This window comes from Nicotiana tomentosiformis, chromosome 3, assembly GCF_000390325.3.
Source record: "Nicotiana tomentosiformis chromosome 3, ASM39032v3, whole genome shotgun sequence".
Classification (NCBI taxonomy): domain Eukaryota; kingdom Viridiplantae; phylum Streptophyta; class Magnoliopsida; order Solanales; family Solanaceae; genus Nicotiana; species Nicotiana tomentosiformis.
In genome coordinates, this window is record NC_090814.1 from 94,220,240 (window position 1) to 94,243,066 (window position 22,827).

At 37.2% G+C, this 22,827-nt stretch overlaps 2 protein-coding genes across 2 annotated transcripts in view; both read right to left on the minus strand.

Moving 5' to 3' along the window:
- LOC104093514 (polyadenylate-binding protein-interacting protein 11-like) overlaps nucleotides 1-18,191 on the minus strand; it is a 46,195-nt gene extending 28,004 nt beyond the window's left edge. The window contains exon 1 of the mRNA XM_070197280.1: nucleotides 18,065-18,191. The gene's annotated coding sequence lies outside the window, so the exon portion shown is untranslated. The remainder of the gene's footprint in view (nucleotides 1-18,064) is intronic.
- LOC104097171 (polyadenylate-binding protein-interacting protein 11-like) lies at nucleotides 12,413-18,206 on the minus strand. Its single transcript, XM_009603698.4, has 11 exons — nucleotides 18,065-18,206; nucleotides 17,402-17,919; nucleotides 16,981-17,091; nucleotides 16,834-16,878; nucleotides 16,645-16,717; nucleotides 16,443-16,555; nucleotides 16,267-16,326; nucleotides 15,941-15,988; nucleotides 15,781-15,849; nucleotides 12,841-12,902; nucleotides 12,413-12,748 (listed from the first exon to the last, which is right to left on the minus strand). The coding sequence occupies exons 2-11, from the start codon at nucleotides 17,819-17,821 to the stop codon at nucleotides 12,694-12,696; spliced, it is 1,056 nt and encodes a 351-aa protein (XP_009601993.1). The 5' UTR covers nucleotides 17,822-17,919; nucleotides 18,065-18,206; the 3' UTR covers nucleotides 12,413-12,693.
- Nucleotides 18,207-22,827: the final 4,621 nt, after the last annotated feature.

Consider the following 22,827-nt stretch of genomic DNA (forward strand, 5'->3'; position numbering starts at 1 on the left):
TGCGACTCACTCCTTGTGGTAAACCAAGTTAATAGGACATTCGAGGTCAGGGAAGAATGAATGCAGAGATACTTGGACAAGTTACAGGTGACATTACATCGGTTCAAAGAATGGACTTTGCAAAATGTACCTCAGGATCAAAATAGCGAAGCGCACTCGCTAACTTGGGATCGTCGGTCATAGACAACGAGCTCAACTTGGGAGAAATTGTACATCCTATAAGATCGGTGGTGGAACAAGGCCACGTCGAGATCAACTCAACGAGCCTAACTTTAGATTGGAGGAATAAGTACGTGGAATATCTCAAGACTGGAAAACTGCCCTCGAACCCAAAGGAATCGAGGGCCCTAGGAACGAAGGCAACCCAGTTTAGTTTGTCCGAGGATGGAACCTTAGTGAGAAGAATGTTCAATGGGCCGATCGCGATATGTTTGGGACCAGGAGACACCGAATATGTTTCGAGGGAAATCCATAAAGATACCTGTGGAAATCATTCGGGCACCGAATTATTGGTTCAAAAAATAATCAGAGCCGGTTACTACTGGATCGATATGGAAAAAGAAGCGAAGGAGTTTGATCGAAAATGCGATGGATGCCAAAGGCATGCTCCAATGGTTCATCGAGCAGGAGAGCCGCTACATTCGATCTTGTCACCATGGCAATTCATGAATTGGGGGATGGACATCATTGGTCCCCTTCCACGGGCACCCGGTAAGGCTCAATTTATTTTATTTATGACTAACTATTTTTCTAAATGGGTAGAAGCACAGGCATATGAAAAGGTCAGAGAAAAAGAAGTCATCGACTTTATCTGGGACCACATTATATGTCGATTCGGAATACCGGCCGAGATTGTGTGCGACAATGGAAAACAGTTTATTGGCAGCAAAGTAAACAAGTTTCTTGAAGACCATAAAATCAAAAGGATCGTATCCACTCCTTACCACCCTAGTGGAAACGGACAAGCTGAGTCCACCAATAAAACCATAATCCAAAACCTCAGAAAGAGGTTGAAATGGAAGGAAAATGGAAATGCTACCTGAGGTCCAATATCGCTAAAGGAAAATGGAAGAAAATGCTACCTGAGGTCCTATGGGCGTACCATACAACCTCGAAGTCCAATACCGGATCCACACCGTTTTCTTTGGTTTATGGCACCGAAGCTTTAATACCGGTCGAGGTTGGCGAACTGACCATCAGATTCCGACATGTAACAAAGTAATCGAACGACGAGGCTATGAGTACGAGCCTGGAACTATTAGATAAAAGGCACGAAGCTGCCCTTGTCCGGTTGGCCACCCAAAAATAGCGGATCGAGAGATATTATAATTGAAGGCCCAACCTTCGATAGTTCAATACCGGGGACTTAGTACTAAGAAAAGTTACATTGAACACCCGAAACCCGAACGAAGGGAAATTGGGGCCAAACTGGGAAGGACCGTACCAAATTATCAAGATCATCGGAAAAGGTTCCTACAAGCTCGAAACAATTAGCGACGAACAATTGCCGAACAACTGGAATATAACTCACTTAAAGCGATATTACTGCTAAGGTACAACACCGTTCTTTCTTTTATTTTACATTTTAAACTAATACTTGCAGATGACCAACAGGGGATGGTGCGAGATCCTAGGTATGAAAGCACGCATTGCACTCCTTTTCCCTTAAAACGGCTTTGTCCCAAATGGGTTTTCCGACAAGGTTTTTAACGAGGCAACAAGTAAATCGTGCTAACTTAGAATCGAAGGACGGTTACGAACCAGTGACAATGATCACAACAGCATTCAAGGCCTTTCTTCAATCAACCCCGAACACTGGGGGCAATATCCTCGGATATCGGATTTAACAAGGGAAGAAACTTCGTGATTGAAGAGTCTCGATCAATAAGATTTATTGTAAGGGACAAACGGTTAAATAAATCGTGCCCGCTCAAACCGCTTGAGCCCTGGCAAAAAACATGTATACATATACAACTATTATGCACAAAAAGAAAAAAGAAAACTCTTCTTTGCACATAAACATCTTGTCCTCAAAAATGTTTCTTGCATTTCGCAAGGAATTTCCTACACCTGATCCCCTAAAGATATCGAGCCCAAAGGCCACCTTAATTCGAGTTCGAACATTTACTTCACTCGGGGATTGTAGGCATTGCCTAAATTAAAAGGCAGTGTCGGAATTAAAAGGCTAAGGCCGTTCCGAGTTAAAAACACTCGAGGGAATGAAGCTTATTTGGCATTGCCCAAATTAAAAGGCTAAGGACGTTCCGAGTTAAAAACACTCGAGGGCATGAAGCTTATTTGATATTTCCCAAATTAAAAGGCTAAGTCCGTTCCGAGTTAAAAACGCTCGAGGACATAAAGCTTATTTGGCATTGCCCGAACTAAAAGGCTAAGGTCGTTCCAAGTTAAAAACACTCGAGGGCATAAAGCTTATTTGAAATTGCCCGAATTAAAAGGTTAAGGTCGTTCTGAGTTAAAAACACTCGAGGGAATGAAGCTTATTTGACATTGCCCGAATTAAAAGGCTAAGGCCATTCCGGGTAAGCAAAACCTGAGGGCACAAAGCTTATTTGGCAATGCCTGAATTTAAAGGCTAAGGCTATTCTGGGTTAGTAAAACCCAAGGGCACAAAGCTTACTTGACATTGCCCGAACTAAAGGCTAAGACCATTTCCGGGTGAACAAAACCCGAGATTACAAACGCTTACGAAAGCACACTCTCGGCATATCATACCCTAAAAAACATAAGTGTTTTGGGGAAAAGTTTTTAGGGTTACACCGATAAACTTTTGATTACAAATAAAAGGAGAAATTCAAAAGTTGTGAAAGGAAAAAGCCTTATATATATATATATATATATATATATATATATATATATATATATATATATAAAATTTCTTTACAAGGGACGAATAGCCCCGATACATATTTTTTACAAAAGGCTGAATGACCTCAACAAAAAGATAAGTACAAAAGCAAAAAGATCCTAAATGTCCTAATCCTTATCGGGGGCTACATCATCTCCTACGGGGTCTTCGCCACTATCTTACCCACCCGACTCTTCAGATCCCTTGGAATCCTCCTCAGGATAAGCCAGCTTCAGGGCCTTAGCTTCGTATATCTTGGCATTCTCGATTTTAGCCAATATGTCAAAATTCTGAGTATGGACTCCCTCGAGGGCCTCCCTTCGGGACCGCCACCTCACATGCTTCACCATGTTTCTCGCTTGCTCCTGAATGGACTCGACATCGGCCTTGAACTGGTCCACTTTATCATCGGCCTCGGTCTTGGACACGACTACCTCTAACTTGGCCATCTCAAGCTCCTTGGCCAGGTTCTCTTGAAAAAAAAACAACCGAGTTCAACTGAGATTGGAGTCACTCGATCGTATTGACCTGCACCGAGTATTTCTCTCTTATAGCCCGAAGCTGAGCCTCAGCCGAAGCCAACTGCGCCCGGGCGATCTCTTTTTTCGAGGCCAGGCGGTCCATATTGTTCTTCCATACTTCGACCTCAGCCTTCACCGTGTCCACCTCCACCTGGAGTTGCTCGATCTGGTCAAGTCTCTTTTGAACCTGTGGGTTCGGGTCGTTAACCAATGTGTCTGAATAATCATCACTAAGTTCGAATATTCTTCTTACCTGCTCGACCCAATCGGCATGCTTCTTCCGAGAGACTTCTAACTTGGCCTGGAGCCTCTCACTAAGAAGCTTGTAAGTATCCTTCTTCTCAACGAGATCCCGAGTCACGGCCTCGTGACGGTTGAACTCCTCCCGATATCGGAGAAAGGCCTCGTGATGAAGCACTGAGGCCTACAAACACAAAAGAAAATGTTATGATTGTTCAAGATTAAATCTAAGTAAATAATGGAGGGACATTCGAAATTACCCGATTCAGCACCTGTTGAGCTTCGTTGAACAGGCAGGGCACTTCCACCTCGTTCATTCTAGCTTGATCCTCTTCGGTCACCAAGCACTGAAGGTAACTAGCAATCCTCACCGGGGCAGAGAGAACTCGGGCGTCCTCCGGAATGGATATATAAATTGTTCGTCTCCAAGTAGGATCAACACTCGGAGCTGGGAACTAATTCACTAATTTTGGGCTTGAAGAAGAACCGCTAGCTCCCGGGGACGGTATCTTCTTTGGTACCAGTAATTCGCTCAACCCGGTGACATCCTCCGAAGTAGTAGAATTTAGGCCATCGAAGAAAATTTGGAAAGAATCGGCTGCTCCTTAGGCCCCTTCGCCGAGGTTACCTTTCAATGTCTGAGCCTCGTTTATCATAAAATCGGTAAACGAAGGCGATCCAGAGAGATCTATCACCCCAAGCACCTCCTTAGGCACATTACCTTCTAACCGAGAAGTACCGGTCATAGTTTCTTTTTCGACCTCCCTAGCTCGGGGTAAAACGGTCTCTACCCTCCCTGGTTTGGAGACTTCAGCCACTACTTCTTCTACGGCCTTCATGGCTTGAGGTAGTTCGGAACCGCTTCTTATGCGGGTCACCAAATCAGAATCTTCGTCTTCTTCGGACTCATTCCTCAACCGATGTAGTGAATCCGATGAGAGTTCTCAGGCGCTGGCATTCTTAGGTTTGCGCGCCAACCGCTACCTCAGTCTCTTCTTTTCAGGGCTCGAGGCACTCGGAGCCTTTCCTCTTTTCTTCTCTTTATCCTACTTCGGAGCAGGGGAATCGGCGTATATGTCGTCGTCGGCTGATGGAGGCCTCATTTCGACATCTTTTGGTAAACCTGCAGAAAGAAAGTAAAACGATTCAGAAATCAATGATGTGAAAGTAAGATCAAATATACTAAGAGAAAAAATTCTCACCATGGTTACGGGCCTCCCATCGGCCTTCGAGAGCTCACACTATAAGCACTCGGAATAAGGTTTATGTGTCTCAATGCCCTCGACCCACTCCTTGAGTCGAGGAACGACATCCGAAATATGGGCGACAACTGCATCATCACATAACATCGATGAGAAGGGAGGGAGACAAAAAGCAATAAAAGAAATTTTGAAGGCGAATTTTCACTTACGTTTCATGTTCCATTTATCGAGAAATGGCATGTCCGTAACCGGGATTAAGTCTGAGGTCCTCACTCGAATAAATCGGCCCAACCAGCCCCGGTCCCGATCCTCGTCGATGCTCGAGAATAAGACCTTAGTGGCTCGACATGGAAGCTTGATTAATCCCCCTCGGTAAAGTCGAGGGCTATACATGCGCATGAGGTAGTTAAGGGTAAACAGACACCCATCGAGCTTGCTCACAAAGAAATGAAGCAGAATAACAATCCTCCAAAACAAATGATGGATCTACCCGAGCGTCACTTCATACCTTTTACAAAAGGTTATGATAACTGGGTCTAAAGGACCCAGCGTGAAAAGGGTAAGTCTAAACACTTTAAAAACCATCCACGTAGGTGGTTATCGATTCCTCGGGGGTAGGGACCACTACGAGTTTATCTCCCCAGTTGCAGTCCTCTTTGACCTTATCGAGGATACTGGCAGTAAAAGTACATATGTACCTCGAGACCGGCTCGCACCGACCCGGTATCAAAGGGGTTTTCTCGATCTTGAAGTCAGTCCCGGTTGGGCACCACGATGGGACAAACGACTTTAGAGGGGGTTCCAGTGTTGGTTCCTCGGTAGCAGCAGGCGAAATATTTTCAGATGGTTTTGAGGAAGAATGGGTTTCTTTTTTAGGAACAGATTATGAAGTCTTTGCCATTTTTTATAAACAATGTAGAAGAAAGTGTTGGTAAAAGAGGAGGCGTGCTTAGTGATATAACTTATGTAAACTTTCAAAATAATTAGAAGATAAGGTATAATTATCAGATAACTTATAAGAACTCTCAGAAAACCAGAAGGGAAGAAGTTTGAACTTAAGCTTTCAGAAAACCAGAAGGGAAGAAGTTTGAACTTAAGCTTTCAGAAAACCAGTAGATGAGAGTGATGAAGTTTTCTCAAAACACAAGAGCAAATCTTTAAATGTAAAAGTTCTAATAAATGAATGAAAAGGGTATTTATAGTTTTCTCAAACGGCAGTTCGCTTCCTGTAGCGGCCGACTATCAACTGACACCCATTTATTGCCTTGAAAACTGGACCGACGGGACGTTTTCAACTGTTCTTATCACTTACGTCATGAATCCATCGTCATAATTTATCGGAGTGAGAATCGGGAGCCCGTATCATTTTTCATCATTTACACTCCGAAAAAAGAGGATTTGACGTCGTATTTTGTCTCATACGTCATGATATATCAAAATGAGAATTTGAGGCTCATATCATTTTTCATCACCTACTCTCCAAACAACGAGGGGACGATCTATGTATGGGTAAAACCGAGCTCGGTGTTCGATCCAGCTTGAGAAACGGAGGGCCAAGGTCGGTACATTTGTAATAGGGTAAAAATCGAAGTCTAAGGTTCGATCTGACATCCAACATGGTCAGCCGAGGGCAGAATATAATATTCAAGATCGGACCCAAAACATCATCAAAACTAGCCATCGAGATTATCATATTTGCCCTCGAGTCTACCGAAGGCGTAACCGGTCATGTTTCTAATGGTATTGAAGTAAGCTCTGCCAACTCATACGACAAGGGTCTGTGATTCTTGCCATTAACCAATCATTATGGAAAAAATTACGGAATTAGTCAAAAGGGGAACCAACGGTCTTCAAAATCAAGGACTTATGTTTTTCATTGTACAATTAAATAATACTCTAAAAGGTAGGTCTCTCTCAATATATAAAGGGGACTTGACAATTCATGAAGGACATTGTAACATATACTGATAAGCAATAAATTCTCCAAGCTCCTTCTCTTCGATATTTTTCTGTCAATAAAAGCGCATTCAACTCAAGGGTGGCTTGCATTCTTAAGCTAGAATCATCTAATTTTTGCGGTTTGCAGTTATTTTATCGTCATTTATTTCAATTGCAATCTAATTTATCTTTTTGTATCAAGTTAATCAATATATCCTTATAACCAGTGTTTTAAAAGACATTTTCGGGGCGTACCAAAAATGTCTCGGGGCGATGGTGTGGGGCGAAAGTCTCAAAAGGTGTATGCCCAGCAATTCGGGGCGTACGCCTGGGTGTTTGAGGCGCATTTTTTTTTAGTGAGGAGTACGCCCCAGTGACTTTGTCAAATTAAAATAAAATTTGTTGAATAAGTCCTTCATATAATACCCAAATTCTCAAAAGTCAGTTTGGTAATTACTCAAAAGGTTTAAATAGAAACTCAAAAGTATTAAACTTAAAAGTCAAGACCTTTTTTATTGATTGAAGCCCTAATTCATGGTCTTTCCCAATTTCTTATCTTGTCTGCTAGTCCGATAAAGATCTGAACAAGGCATACCCTAAGGATTCTTTTCCTTTGCCTAACATCGATCGGATGATCGACGCGACGGCCAGGCACGAGATACTCAGTTTTCTCAATGCCTATTCCGGGTACAACCAAATTCGGATGGACCCGAGTGATCAAGAAAAAACTTCCTTTATCACTAAATTTGGCACCTATTGATATAACGTAATGCCATTTAGATTAAAGAACGCAGGTTCCACATATCAAAGCCTAGTAAACCGGATGTTCAAAGAACAGATAAAAAAATCAATGAAAGTTTATATTGACAACATATTAGTCAAGTCCCTGCAAGCAGAGGACCATTTGAAATATCTGCAGGAAACCTTCGACATATTGAAGAGATACAATATGAGCTAAACCCGAAAAAGTGCGCATTCAGGGTCGTATTCGAAAAATTTCTCGGGTCCATCGTATCCAATCGAGGGATCGAGATCACTCCCGACAAAATCAAAGCCATAGAAGCCATCACTGTGGTTGACAATGTCAAGATCGTTCAGAGGCTGACTGGGCGTATAGCCGCCCTGAGCCGATTCATATCAAGGTCATCGGACAAAAACCATCGGTTCTTCTCACTGTTGAAGAAGAAGAATAACTTTTCCTGGACCTCGAAATGCCAACAAGCTTTGGAAGAACTCAAACGGTACATCTCGAGTCCCCCTTACTCCACACTCCAAAGGCAGATGGACAGTTGTACCTTTACTTGGCAATTTTCGAGGTGGCATTAAGTGGAGTCTTAGTCCGGAAAGAGGAAGGTACATAATTTCCTATTTACTACATCAGTAGAACTCTAGGTGAGGCCGAAACAAGGTATCCTCACCTGGAAAAATTGGCGCTCGCTTTGCTAAGTGCCTCTAGAAAGTTAAAACCATACTTTCAATGTCACCCCATATGTGTCATAACCTCTTACCCACTGAGGAACATCCTGCACAAACCCAAGCTCTTGGACCGATTGGCCAAATGGATTGTCGAAATTAGCGGGTACGATATCGAGTATCGATCCCAAACCTCCATAAAATCTCAAATTTTGGCCTACTTCGTGGCCGACTTTACGCCGGCCTTAGTGCCCGAAGTCGAAAGAGAATTATTGTTAGCCTCGGGGACTACCTCGGGAATTTGGACCCTTTTTACAGACGGTACCTCGAACGCAAAGGGGTCTGGGCTCGCATCGTGCTGAAACCTCCTACGAGGAATGTAGTAAGGAAGTCTATTAGAACTGTGAAATTGTCTAACAATGAGGCCGAGTATGAGGCCTTGATTGCAGGTCTCGAATTGGCTAAAAGCCTTGGTGCCAAGGTGGTCGAAGCTAAGTGTGATTCCCTCCCCGTGGTAAATCAAGTCAATGGGACGTTCGAAGTAAAAGAGGAACGAATGCAAAGGTATTTATACAAGTTGCAGGTAACGCTGCATCAATTCAAGGAATGGACCCTACAACACGTGCCCCGAGATCAAAACAGCGAGGCTGATGCTCTCGCTAACTTGGGGTCATCAGTTGATGACGATGAATTCAGTTCGGGAACAGTCGTACAGCTCATGAAGCTGGTGATAGAAGAAGGCAATGCCGAAGTAAACTCAACGAGTTTAACCTGTGATTGGAGGAACAAGTACATAAACTACTTGAAAACTGGAAATTGCCCTCAGATCCCAAAGAATCGAGAGCCTTGTGTACCAAGACTGCTTGGTCGAAGGAACATTGTTCAGGAGAACGTTCGACGGTCCTTTAGTCAGGTACTTGGGGCCGGGAGATACATAGTACACCTTGAGAAAAGGTCACTAAGGCACTTGTAGGAACCATTCGGGGGCGAAATCTTTGGTTCAAAAATTAATCAGGGCCGGCTATTACTGGACCGAAATGGAGAAGGATTCGAAGGACTTCATACGGAAATGCGATGACTGCTAGAGACACACACCGATGATCCATCAACCGGGAGAGTTACTCCACTCAATCTTGTACCCGTGGCCATTTATCAAATGGGGGATGGATATCGTCGGCCCCCTGTCGTGGGCACCCGGTAAGGCTCAATTCATACTATTCATGACTGATTATTTTTCCAAATGGGTCGAAGCTCAAGCGTTCGAGAAAGTCCGGGAAAAAGAAGTTATTGACTTCATTTGGGACCACATAATATGTCGATTCAGGATACCGGCCGAGATCATGTGCAATAATGGGAGACAGTTCATCGGCATCAAGGTAAATAAATTCCTTGAAGATCACAAGATTAAGAAGATATTATCAACACCTTACCACCCTAATGGGAACAGAGAGGCGAAATCGACAAACAAGACTATACTTCTAAACTTGAAAAAAAGGTTGACCGATGCCAAAGGGAAATGGAAGGAAATCTTGCCCGAAGTCCTGTGGGCATACCGTACGACCTCGATGTCTAGTATCGAGGCCACCCCTTTTTCATTGGTCTACGGGGCCGAAGCCTTAATACCAATCGAAGTGGGATAATCAAGCCTCAAGTTCCAATATGCAATAGAAGGGTCAAACGGCGAGGCCATGATCACGAGCCTAGAGCTATTAGATAAAAGGCGGTTGGCCGCCCTAGTTCGGTTAGCCGCCCAGAAACAGCAAATTGAAAGATACTATAACCGAAGATACAACCTCTGACACTTTAAGATCGGGGACTTGGTATTGAGAAAGGTAGCATTGCACACCCGGAACCCGAACGAGGGGAAAGTAGGACCAAATTGGGAAGGACCATATCGAATCGTCGGAATTACTGGTAAAGGATCATGCAAACTCGAAGCAGGAAACGGTGTGCAGCTATCGAACAACTGGAACGTGGCACACTCAAATCGGTACTACTGCTAAGGTACGAACTTAGTTACTCTTTAATCATGTTACGAATCAGACTAACATTTGCAGGTAAACGACCAAGGATGATATGGATGTTAGGTCTGCAAGCACGTGTTGTACTCTTTTTCCCTTGAACCATTTTTGTCCCGAAATGGATTTTTCGGCAAGGTTTTTAACGAGGCAATAGTAAAACGTGCTAACTTATATTCGAAGGTCGGTCTCAAACTGGAGTCAATGGGCATTCATTTCGCATCCATTCTTCTTCATAGCAGCAAGTTCAAAGTTCAAATTGCAGGTTAATCATCCTTTTTGTTCCTCCATGTAGAAAACTTTATTATTTTAGACTCAAGTTACTTGTGCTTGTACGTAGCGTATAATAGATTGTTTAGACTAGTTTTTGTGGGGATGAAGCGCGCGCACGCACACACACATATATATATGTGTGTGTGTGTGTGTGCGCGCGCGCGCGCGCGCTTCATCCCCACAAAAAACTAGTCTAAACAATCTATTATGTGATATATATATATATATCACATATTTATAATTTTCTTCAATTTTTATGTAATTTTACATGTTTATAAATATTTACTGTCATTATATTATTTTATAAGATATTAAAAATTAAATACTTATGGGGCTTACGCCCGGTGCTTCGGGGCTTAATTTTATTCGTTGAGGCATATGTAAAACGCGCTGACGCCTTTTAAAACACTGCTTATAACCACTAACAAATTCAATTGTTATCCAATTTTGAGGGTAAACAAGTATAGTATACAGTATGATGATTATATTATTATGGTATTGTCCCTTCTTGTCTATATTTTTATTAATGTGGTGTTTATACTTTCCTAAGCCGAGGGTCTATTGAAAACAGTCTCTCTATCCTCACAAGATAGGGGTAAGGTCTGCGTACACACTACCCTCTCCAGACCCTACAGTGTGAGATAATACTGAGTATGTTGTTGTTGATATGATATGATGAATTTATATTATGTTCGTTAGGAACCAAAAAGGGAGATGAACATGATGATGCATAAGATTGAAGTACTCCATAGAGGCTTAAAATATATTTCTCATTCCACAATCTATAAGTTTGCTTTTTAAATGACATTGCACGGAGTATATCTACAATTTTATAAAAAGTTATCTTCAATCCAACACGAAAGCATATAAAATACAATGAATTAACTGAAATTTGCAGTGTCTCTGAAATGTATACAATAACGGCTAAATGTATAGCAACCCATTACTGGAATTATTTCATTCATGAAGGTTGTGAATTATTTATTACCACAACATTAAGTACAAAATATCATTTGGTGAGAGGTAATTTTAATTTTAGGTAGAGGGTAATTTAGTCATTCAATTTTTGAAAGACATTTTAGTAAACTTACGTCATCTAAAAGTGTTCGTGCTTATAATATAGTATGATATGATATAGATATAGATATATAGATACTATAAGTTAGTCTTTTTGACTTTAAAAAAAAAAAGGGAAGTGAAAATGAAAGGGTCCTGAATTGAACATGTCACAACTAATAAATCAATCTGGACTAAAGAATGAATAATTTTCAATAATTCCCATAAACCCTTTGATTTTGAGAAACATTAGCTTTTTCATCTTCTTAATGTGATAGATACTCTGTGTTCAAATTTTCCGATGGTTCAAAATAATATTTGTATCACATAAAAGTTACTATTAAATTAATTGCAATTTTTATTGCTTAAAATATCTAATAAGACAAAAATTAAGAGATAAATAAATGTCTGTCTTGTCTTCCTTTTTAGCTAGTAGTTTTGCCAACGTTAAGCGTCTGACCAAATAGCACCCTAACCAAAACAAAATTCCGAAAGTGGGGATCTCTATATTAAAAAAAATACGAATTTAGGCTAAGATTGTCAAGTCAAATACACTGTTTCTGTTGCATGTAATGGTACTTAACCTAATAAACTTCAGGAGTAGATTAAAACAAACAAACCTGCCGCATGAAGTTCAAGATCACATTAACACAGCAGCCGTTAGCAATCAGTTTAGTTCAATCTCCCTATACATAGCAGAGGTTAAATTATACAACCAGTCACTGGTCACATTTATTAAAGAAATGCATGAAAAACAAACTCAAAGAAAAGGAAGAGGTCCATTGTCATTCCGCTCCATCACTTACTGCTGGTATAACTAAAATACACAGCCCCAGTGAACAACCTCAGATATATATAAGAGCAAAACACAGATAGATTGGGGGGTAGAGGAATATCACAGAACTCGTTGATACTGTTAGAACATCAGTCACATCAGTACTCGAGGCAGTGCCTAGAGAAACATAAATATACCAGACTTAATTTACATCAACATAAGCACTCATACCAACGGTACAAGCTCAAAAACAGTATCCTGTGGATGAGAGATGCCCTGCTGAGTAATGCGGATAAACTAAAAGACAAATGCCACAAGGAACTCGGTGGTATCTGTATCTACGTATGTATTTAGATGTAAGATCAGCTGAGGGATGCAAAGTGATTTGTCACTACACTGCCGGGCGAGGAGCACGTGGTCGAACAGGAGTCTTTGATGGGCTTACTCTACAGTATGCAAAAAAGTTTAAGATTAATGAATATGTCAGTAAAATAGAGAAGAAGCATCAGCATGATTTGCACTGGAATCAGAGAGCAACCTTATAGGGAGTGATCCTAGGATTGCACCACTGCAGTTCAGAGCAGCAATGGCACTCTCAGCCTGTAATAATCAGAAAAATCATAATTAAACTACACAAACAACATAATCGTGCAATGCCCCCATGCTGAATTTCCTTCAAGGGAGAGCGAAACAAAAATAATAAGCAGTAGAACGGAGGAATTCAAAATTTTCTACTTTGAATTTCCTCAAATATATACAACATTATGGGGAGTACATGGACTTTTGGGACCAATTATTGAGATCATAAAATGCAAGACCAAGCAAACTAATCTCGAGTAAAACGCCAAGCGAGAAAAATCCACACCATGCATGTTCCATGAAAGTAAGCAACAGAGTCTAGAAATACATCTGGTCGAAGAAGACAATATAAGGTAAAGTCTAACAGCGACAAAGCTCGTCATTGCCACAGCTAGAAGTGTTCTCGTAAAAGTTTGGACCTACAACTAATCACAAGGAGGAGGTAAACAGAAGTGTGGCATTCTCCTATCCAAAAACAGGTAGTGTGTACTCTACAAATCCCAGATGTGTTGCAGATTGCATCCACATGACTTACAAAGCTGGCACCTTTAAACATAAATTCCACATGTGTTGCAGATTGCATCCACAATCCTGAGAGAGTACCATGAGGAAGTTCAAATCTAGAACCTCCACCAAAGACTAATAAAATCTCTTTTATAATTCCCTATATCCATTCTCAATGAATGCCGGTGGATGAAGATATAGCATGCTAGTTGAAAGTAACTGAGGAACGGAGAAATTCTCAGATATATCATATCCTGATGCAAGCATATTGAAGAATCTTTGTCGTGAAAACCACACTTAACGACATAATAGGCACTAAAGTAGTAGTACTTTTGTCCAATGTGAAGATTACTTGGATGGTAAAGCAGATCTACTTTATATAATAGTATCTCACGAAGGAGTACTAAGTATAAAGAACTTCCTTCCAGCTTCATTTAAGTGACAAGACGTACAGACTACACATAGTAAAAGTTGTAAAGGTTCCCATCAAAGCAACAGCCATAAACATATAATATATTCAAGACCCCAAGTCCGCACTCAAAGTAACAGCTCAAAAGTTGGTCACTGAGAGATGAAGAAAATCCGAGCTGGGCAGCCTCAAAAACACCGAGATCGCAATTCTATTTACCCCACATTACTGTGAATTACTAATAATCTACTGGCATGTACTCATTAGCTGCCAAATATACCACATGCCTGTTGAACTGATCAAAATGACAACATAGGCAACTTCTTATTTCCTGCTGTCAAGGAACCATTTTATAAGTGATTATTTTTTCTTATAATGTCTTCGGGTTTCTTCCATGAAGTAATCAACTTAACTTTTTAAAACAAACATCCAGTTTTTCGAAATGTAGTGATTCTGAGACTGTCCATTTGTTTCCCGGATAACTAAAAGATAGAAAGGCAAGAAGACCCCATACTCATCCCAGTTAAGGAATTAAGGGGTCCTTTGATCACAGATTAGTTATGCAAGAATTATAATGAAATAATGTTATGCAGTGGATAATTATCAATTATGTAAAGATTGCTATCCCGCCAATATCATTTTAAAAACTACTATCCGGCCAATAATAATATCATAATAATGTAAAAATTATTATATGGTAAATGATAATACATAGGGGTTGTCAACTTCAAAGGCATTTTGTAGATACTCTTAAGAGATATTGCTAATAAACATATTTCTATTCCACATTCCATCCCAGATAAAATAATACATAGATTACCGGCGGAAGTTATGCCAATATTAGTAATGCAGTACTTAATACTTCTTCCGTCTTAAATTATGTGTCTTAGTTTGACTAATTAAGCAAAGTAAGGAAGACTTTTGAATCTTGTGGTCTTAAAGTAAAGATGTGTATAACGTACCAAAATGTCCTTGAATCTAGTGGTCTTAAATATGCCATGTGAAATGTTGGAGTTAAAGAGTTACTAAAGGCATTCTTTTTTAAATAGACTAAAAAGGAAAATAAGACACATAAATTGAAATGGACCGGGTACCTATATCAAACATTGAATCAATTATGATTTCACACTAGAAACCAAAAATTTTATTAGTTATAAGAGTTTTATTTATTTTATAGTCTATATGTATTAGTTATGCGGAATTTTATATTGGGATCGTTTTTTAAGCAGCTGACCAGAGGACCCCTCTCCCTCCAGCTGTAACTCTATCTACACAACTAAATACCTCAACCATTTATATTGAACAGCAAGTGGGTACCATATCTCTATATTCGTCATCCACTCTACTACTCTTAACAAATAAGCAACCAATAAAAATCAAGCACATCTGCTATACTGAAAAGAAGTACAAGGACATTAGCATCCACAGCTAGAACTGACCTGCAGATGATATGGACCTTTTCACACCAAAGAGTTTCAACTGCAATAAAGATTATTACCAGAGAGAAAGTAATGCTCACATGGCTCATGTTATGTAGATTAGGATAAATTTCTGGTGACAGAGATAGATATCAACACAAACTTCGACTCGCATTCCAGTAAGCAAGGGAAGAAAAACTTTGAATCGAAATTCAAATTATGTCAGCATTATCTCAAATTCACAGGAGTGGCTACACGACTACCAAGAACTTACTTTGCCCAGATGAACTTTACCCAAAAAGGCCAAAAACTGAAATTTTTTACACTTAGATTGTAAAAGAGTCAAATAACATCAAGCTAATGCAAAACTACATGCATGGATAGTGAAAGACAAACATGCATTCTGAGCTAACATGAAACAGTAAATGGAAGCACTGCCAAATCTCCATCATCACATTGAAAGCATCTGATTGGAGGTTCTATTAGTTCTTAAGAGTAGAAAGAAGCACGAGTCCAGAACACTATGATATACGAGTGGAAGTTACCAAGAAAGGCTCATGGAAGTTACCATAACAAACTCGACAAAAGCTATACGAGTGGAATGATGATAGTCACCAAGCAACCTCAAGCGCTTAACCTGCATTAGAGAAGAAAAAGGTACAGAGTTAGGACCTTAACTAGGACATGCACTTTCAGACAAGTCACCTGAGAAGCTACAAAGTACAAACCTCTCCACAAAAGGATTCAAAGAAGAGCTTGACATCTCCTTGAGTAACCTGCTTCATACAAATGAACAGGTCATAAAGCATTTGTCTTCATAGATGCTCTCCAAGACTCCAACAATATAAAGCAGGGATTACAACAACAACAACAACCCACTAAAATCCCACAAGTGGGGTCTGGGGAGGGTAGTGTGTACGCAGACCTCACCCCTACCCCGGGGTAGAGAAGTTGTTTCCGATAGACCCTCGGCTCAAGAAGACGAAAAGAGACAATAAATCAGTAACGGAAACAGAGACCAGAATATAAAGCAGGGATTACAAACCCAAATTACCTTTTTATCAATGTTTGTACAGTATATAGTTCTTGCACACATCTCCCTTTCATCTTCGGACTGCATACCATAGCCAAAGGTAAAAGTTTCAGTATTAGCAACACGGGGGTATCCATTCGTCACCTCAAAAGCAATTTTACAAAAGGGAAGTACCAGAAGTATACACATTTTCTCACCCTTGGAAGAAATACTGGATTAACAGGCGCAATTGCAGTTTTAGAGGGAAGCACTCTCACAGGGTAAAACCCTAGCATAGTTCCTGCAAGACTCAAAGCATTCCTTGCACCTTCTGCAGACCATACATGGGACAATACCACTGTTAGACAACAAGAACTTTAACCAAACAAATGTCAAACCAAAGATTATGGTTCAAGATACCTTCATCAGTGAATTCAATAAACGCGAAACGGAGTACAGAATTGGGGTCTCCACATATGCGACAGTCGACCACCTTCAGCACATTAAGGTTAGTCACATTACAGCAACAAAAGATTTTATTAACATAAAAAAAAATGCAATAAAATATGACTGAATGAGGAAGCATGACCAAACGAGAAACATATTCACCTGCCCACAAGTAAGAAAGAGTGTAGCAAGTTGCTCTTCAGTCACCTGCACAGAATAAGAAAAATTAGTCTCGATGGAAAAAAGATGAAGGTGAAAATTGAAATAACCAAATAAAATATAATGAACAAGTAACCATTTTTTAAGCACCTGATGATCAATGTCAGACACATAAACAGTCCTCCTTATAACCTCTTCGCGTTGGGCCATGCTTGTCCGGACATTCATCTTTCTCCTACCAAGTCCATAGCCATTTCTCTTCTGCCAATCCATTTCAACCCGAATAGTTAGCCATCACTCCAAGACAGTGTTCCATAACAAACAAGGTTACAAAAGCTAACTACAATAGACTTCTCTTTTTTCAAAATAATAGGGCCAGAGAGAGACACAAAAATCCTCCTTTTAGACCATCCTCATTTTTATGTTCTTGCATGATACCAACTGTATGAAATTTCCTAGTACTAGAAGTTATCATGTTATATTTAACATACATAAACTGGACAACCTAACACTTGCATATGCACAATTTTTTCCAGTAGCTATTATATAAAAACATGATAAATTTAGTTACCCTTCTGCTGAAATTTCCATCGCCAGCGAGTCCAGCTTGCATAAAAAAATTGAAAGCATCAAACCCAAATTGTTCTCCACCGGAAAGGAATTGCACTACTCCACCGTGGTTGGTAGAGAGTGAGGGGGGCACAAACTCTTCAGCCATGGGGTTCAACTTTGAGAGCATTTCCTCCAAATCCCTCATCTCCCTGCTGTTAAACCCTTCCTCATCACCGTTCATTTTCTGATGATGAAAATTATGCTGACTCAGCACTCCATTCCCGTTGATAGCCATTTGAGGCTTATGCTGCACTGTGGTTTTCATCTGAAGATTCTGATCATTGGGTAACGTTGACCGCGGCACGCCGTTCTGATGAGCGACGGCAGCAGAATCATTGGCGTCCGTCCGATTCAGCGAGCCATTCTCATCCACGGCCATGATTATTCCTTCTTTCAGCAACTATGTGTGTGTGTCACAGTGCCCAAAGACTGTTCCTTTTTCTCCTTTTCTTTAACTCTTTTTTCCTAATTTGGGTTCTGTCGAAAAAGCAAACCAAAAAAAAGATCAGTCCTTTCATTTCCAATTTTATCAAGCTGGTGTTTTAATATTACAGTTTTTGGTCCACAATATGAGCCAAAAGGAAAAAAAAAGAAGAATAAATTGGAAATCGGTAATTCATACCTGATGAGTCTAAAGGGTGTCCTTTAATCAAAGAACACAAAACCCAAACTCAAAGATTGTGAGCAAAAACAGGGTAAGACTTTCCTCTTTTTTTTTCGTTGATTTTACTGAGTCTGCAGAAACAAAAACAGAATAAATGACGACAGAGAAAGAGATAGAGAAATAGGAGAATTCTGTAGTACAGTAGAGAGGGAGTATTTTAGTTCTTTGGATGGTCCGTTTTGCCACAGCTCATTTTGTTTTGGACTTTGTTTACTGGTAAGCACCGATCAAGATATTGTGAGTGCTGAGTTATATTGTGAGTTCGAGTCACCCAAATGTAAGGTGAGAAGTTATTGGAATGAGGAGTCAGAGAGTCTATCGAAAACAGTCTCTCTACCCTAGAGTAGAGGTTCCACTAGTGGGATTATACTGAGTTATTGTTATTGTTGTTTTTCTCTCGCTAGACTATATTACCAACTAAAATAAACTAGTATTAGTACTCGCTAAATGCACGGACACAAAGTATATAAAATTATGATTTATATTATTTAGGTTATGTGCAAATAACCTTACTATTTAATTTTCACATAAAAATTATAGATAATCATTAAATATTAAAAAAGAAGAATACATGAAATCATTTTTCAAATCTCGTAGTGGATAAGCTATTTTTTTTTCTTTTTAAATTTGTAACAACATAATCTCTTGATTTTGTTACTTGCATCTCATTCTTTGATCAATATTAAAGAATACTAAAAATGTCACGTTGTGATCTATCTTGTTTGAGCATATTAAATCATATTATTTTAATAAAATTCTTACTAAAGCTTTGTTTTGCATCTCAAGTTCAAATATGTCTTATCCTTCTACATTTTTTCTCTTTTTGTTTTTTGCTTATAGTTATTATATTACTCATTACTTAATATTGTCTACCGTCATGTGATTTTTTATTAGTTTACCAACTAACTTAATGTCTCAATAATTTTTTCTATAATAATCATCGATAATTATAATTTTTTTATTCCTAAAATTTAATATATTTTTACACTTTATCCTCTTACTCGAGACACTTTTATCATTTAAATGTATCAATAATATTATTTTATCTAGTTATTTAATTTATTTATTTAAACTAATTCAAAGTATAAGTATAATTCAAAGTATATATTTAAAGTCTAATATATAGTATTATCACATTTTCATGTACTTTTCATTAACTTGTCACTTCATTTAATATCATTATCAAAATATAATATAAATAGATAAGTAAAATTTTGATCTTGCATAAATATTTATTTTATTTTTAAACTATTGCTCTAAATTCTTAAATTATTTCAATTAGTCAATAATTTTTTTAAGTATTGCATATTTATTTTATTTATCTCTAATTTATTTTTATTCTTCATTTTTTTTTCTTTTAGACTTCAGTTACGTGGCATTTTCCACAATATGACATTTCTTAGTAATCTACTAATGTAAAGTTCGGTATTACGATTATTTGTTTTAACTTTCTTAAGTCTGGTAACAACATAATCTCTTGATTTTATTACTTGCATTTCATTTCGTGATCAATATTAAAGAATACTAAACATGTCACATTGTGATCTATCTTGTTTGAGCATATTAAATCATATTATTTTAATAAAATTCTTACTAAAATTTTATTTTACATCTCAAATTCAAATATGTCTTATCCTTCTACATTTTTTCTCTTTTTGTTCTTTGCTTATAGTTATTGTATTACTCATTACTTAATATTGTCTAATGTCATGTAATTTTTTATTAGTTTACCAACTGACTTAATGTCTTGATAATCTTCCTTATAATAATCATCGATAGTTATAATTTTTTTATTCTTGAAATTTAATATATTTTTACATTTTATCCTCTTACTCGGAACTCTTTTATCATTTAAATGTATCAATAATATTATTTTATCTAGCTATTTAATTTATTTATTTAAACTAATTCAAAGTATATACTTAAAGTCTAATATATAGTATTATCACATTTTCATTTGGTTTTTCATTAACTTGTCACTTCATTTAATATCATTATCAAAATATAATATAAATATATATGTAATTTTTTTATCTTGCATAAATATTTATTTTATTTTTAAACTATTGCTCTAAATTCTTAAATTATTTCAGTTAGTTAATAATTTTTTTAAGTATTACATATTTATTTTATTTATCTCTAATTTATTTTTATTCTTCAATTTTTTTTGTTATATCTATTAGATTTCAGTTACGTGGCCTTATACACAATACGACATTTCTTAGTAATCTACCAATGTAAAATTCGGTATTACGATTATTTATTTTAACTTTCTTAAGTCTGGTATATAATAACCTATCATAAGACATGAAAGCTGAAAATGAAAAACAAAACAAACCAAAAAAAAAAAAAAAGAGGGAGATAGAAGATTTACGTTAAATTTAGGATAGAGTTGATATTAATTACTTCCGTAAATAAAGTTTTTTTTAAGTATTAATTGTTAATTTTATCCTAAAATTGTCAAATGACTTCTTATTATTTTTGTCACTTGATTTCACCACATTACCAACTATCCTCTTATTTTATGTATATAAAAAATATTGATATAGATATATAAATATAATTTATTAATTCAAAAAAATTTATTGCAATTTTTATTAGCTTTGTCCTAATTTTGCTATGTGTCTTACTCTTAATATGTTACTCGGCTTAACCACATTGTAAATTACCATTCTCTATTAAAACAAAATTTTAGAATATAAATATAGATAAATAATGACTCTGCATATATACATATATATATATATATATATATATATATATATATATATATATATATATATATCAGTCAAACTAAATATTTTATTATTAAATAAGCACCTAAATTAAAGGGATAATATCACATAAGCTAAATCTTGAGTTGGAAATGTATCATGAACGAAAATCAGTACAAATTCACTTCTTTCGTTTATCACTTGGACCAAAATTAAAGGGAGAATATTCCTTAAATAGAACTTTTATTATAGAAACATTTCTTGAACAACTTAGATTAGATTTTGTGATAATCTTGCTAATTTATATTAGATTTTGTCATAAAATTTATTTAAATTTTGTTTTAAAAGTGTCAAGTGGCTTTTTCTCAATATGCCACTTGGCTTAACCTCATGCTTCACTACCCTCCTTTTAATATAATATAGAAGATACGTAGTGAAAAAGATTTTTGCTCTGATAACACTGTTCCTAACTACGGATTAGATGTGTTTCATGGCTTACACATGATATTCATTTTTAAATCGAATTACACTTCAACCTTAAATAAAATATGTCTCTGACGTACACAACGAGATACGTACGCATTGGTATTTCAAAAATTGAGTTTTTTTTTGTTTACACTAAAACAGATTGGACAAAATTTTCTAAAATATCTTTAAATTAGCACTAGCTCACTGCAAAAATTTCCAAAAAAGGTACTACGAATAAAGGAGTGTTTAAAGTTAAGATCGATGTGAAACAATTACGTATTTACAGATTTTAAAATTTCCACATAAGTAACATATAGACAGTGATAAAAAGAAAACTGAAAAATTAAAAGTGTTACGAAATGTGTAATGCCACGATTCGTAAATCAATTTGGACTACTAATGAAAGAATACTTTTCAATTATTCCCCTTAAGTTTTCGAGTTTGAGAAACAATAACTTCATCTTCTGAATGTGATGGATAATCTGTTTAGTTTAAATTTTCCAGTGATTTCAAAATTATACTTGTATCACATAAAAATCACTATTAAAATTTTTAAAAACTTTTTTTTTGGCTTAAAATAGCCAATAATACAAAATTAACAGATTAATAAGTGAGAAAGGTGTAAAATTTATAAAAACAAATCGGTTACTCAAAAATAACTAGTTAAAAGTAAAATGTTGATAATTGAATTTAAGCAACACATTAAGTGGGCGTTTGGACATAAGAATTGTAAAATTCCAAAATAGGGGGTGAAAATGGCATTTGAAATTTAAAGTTGTGTTTGGACATGAATATAATTTTGGGTTGTTTTTGAAGTTTTGTGAGTGATTTGAGTGAAAATTTTGAAAAATATTTTTTTGGAGTTTTTCAAATTTTCGAAAATTTCCAAAATATATCTTCAAGTGAAAATTGAAAATTTTATGAACAAACGTCTGATTTCGAAAAAAGTAATTTTTTTTTTAAAAAAAAGAGAAAAATTTCTTATGTCCAAACAGGCTCTAAGAGAAAATATCAAGTTGCAAACAAAGCTTAGAACTCTAACGAGAAAAAAAACCATGAAAAAAAAAGATGAAACACTAAAACTGAACAACTACTAAAAAGAGTTTATGCGTATATCTGGCACGGTGAAAAATATTTTTGAAATTGAAATCATATTTAGCGGTTCGATTTTTTGTTTTCAATTGTTGTCTACTGATAATATTACGCTCTCACAAAGGGAGAAAATGACTTATTTTGCATATGAGAACAAGTCATTTGTACATTAAAAATATCATCACAGCACTTGTTTCAATAAAATATTTAAACATTCTTGTCAACTTTAAGTACTCAAAAACACTACCAAAAACAATATCCTAATTGTATATCGTGCTCTGACTTTTACATTACCACGAGTTACTTATTTTATACCAATTAGTTAATAAATAATTTTACAAGGTAAAGCATTTTATACAGAATATTACTCATGAAAACATTTATTTAACTTATAAAGCAGAAAGATTGTATACGGGTGAACTCGGGGTCAGCACACACCCCGAGTTC

Bases quoted from the DNA above. Each gene is read 5' to 3' on its own strand.
- LOC104097171 (XM_009603698.4), bottom strand. From the start codon at position 17,821: ATGGCCGTGGATGAGAATGGCTCGCTGAATCGGACGGACGCCAATGAT. The intron at 16,718-16,833 runs GTGAATATGTTT...AATGTGCTGAAG, and splicing joins TCTTTCTTACTTGTGGGCAG to GTGGTCGACTGTCGCATATG. The intron at 12,749-12,840 runs GTTGCTCTCTGA...TGCATACTGTAG, and splicing joins CTAGGATCACTCCCTATAAG to AGTAAGCCCATCAAAGACTC.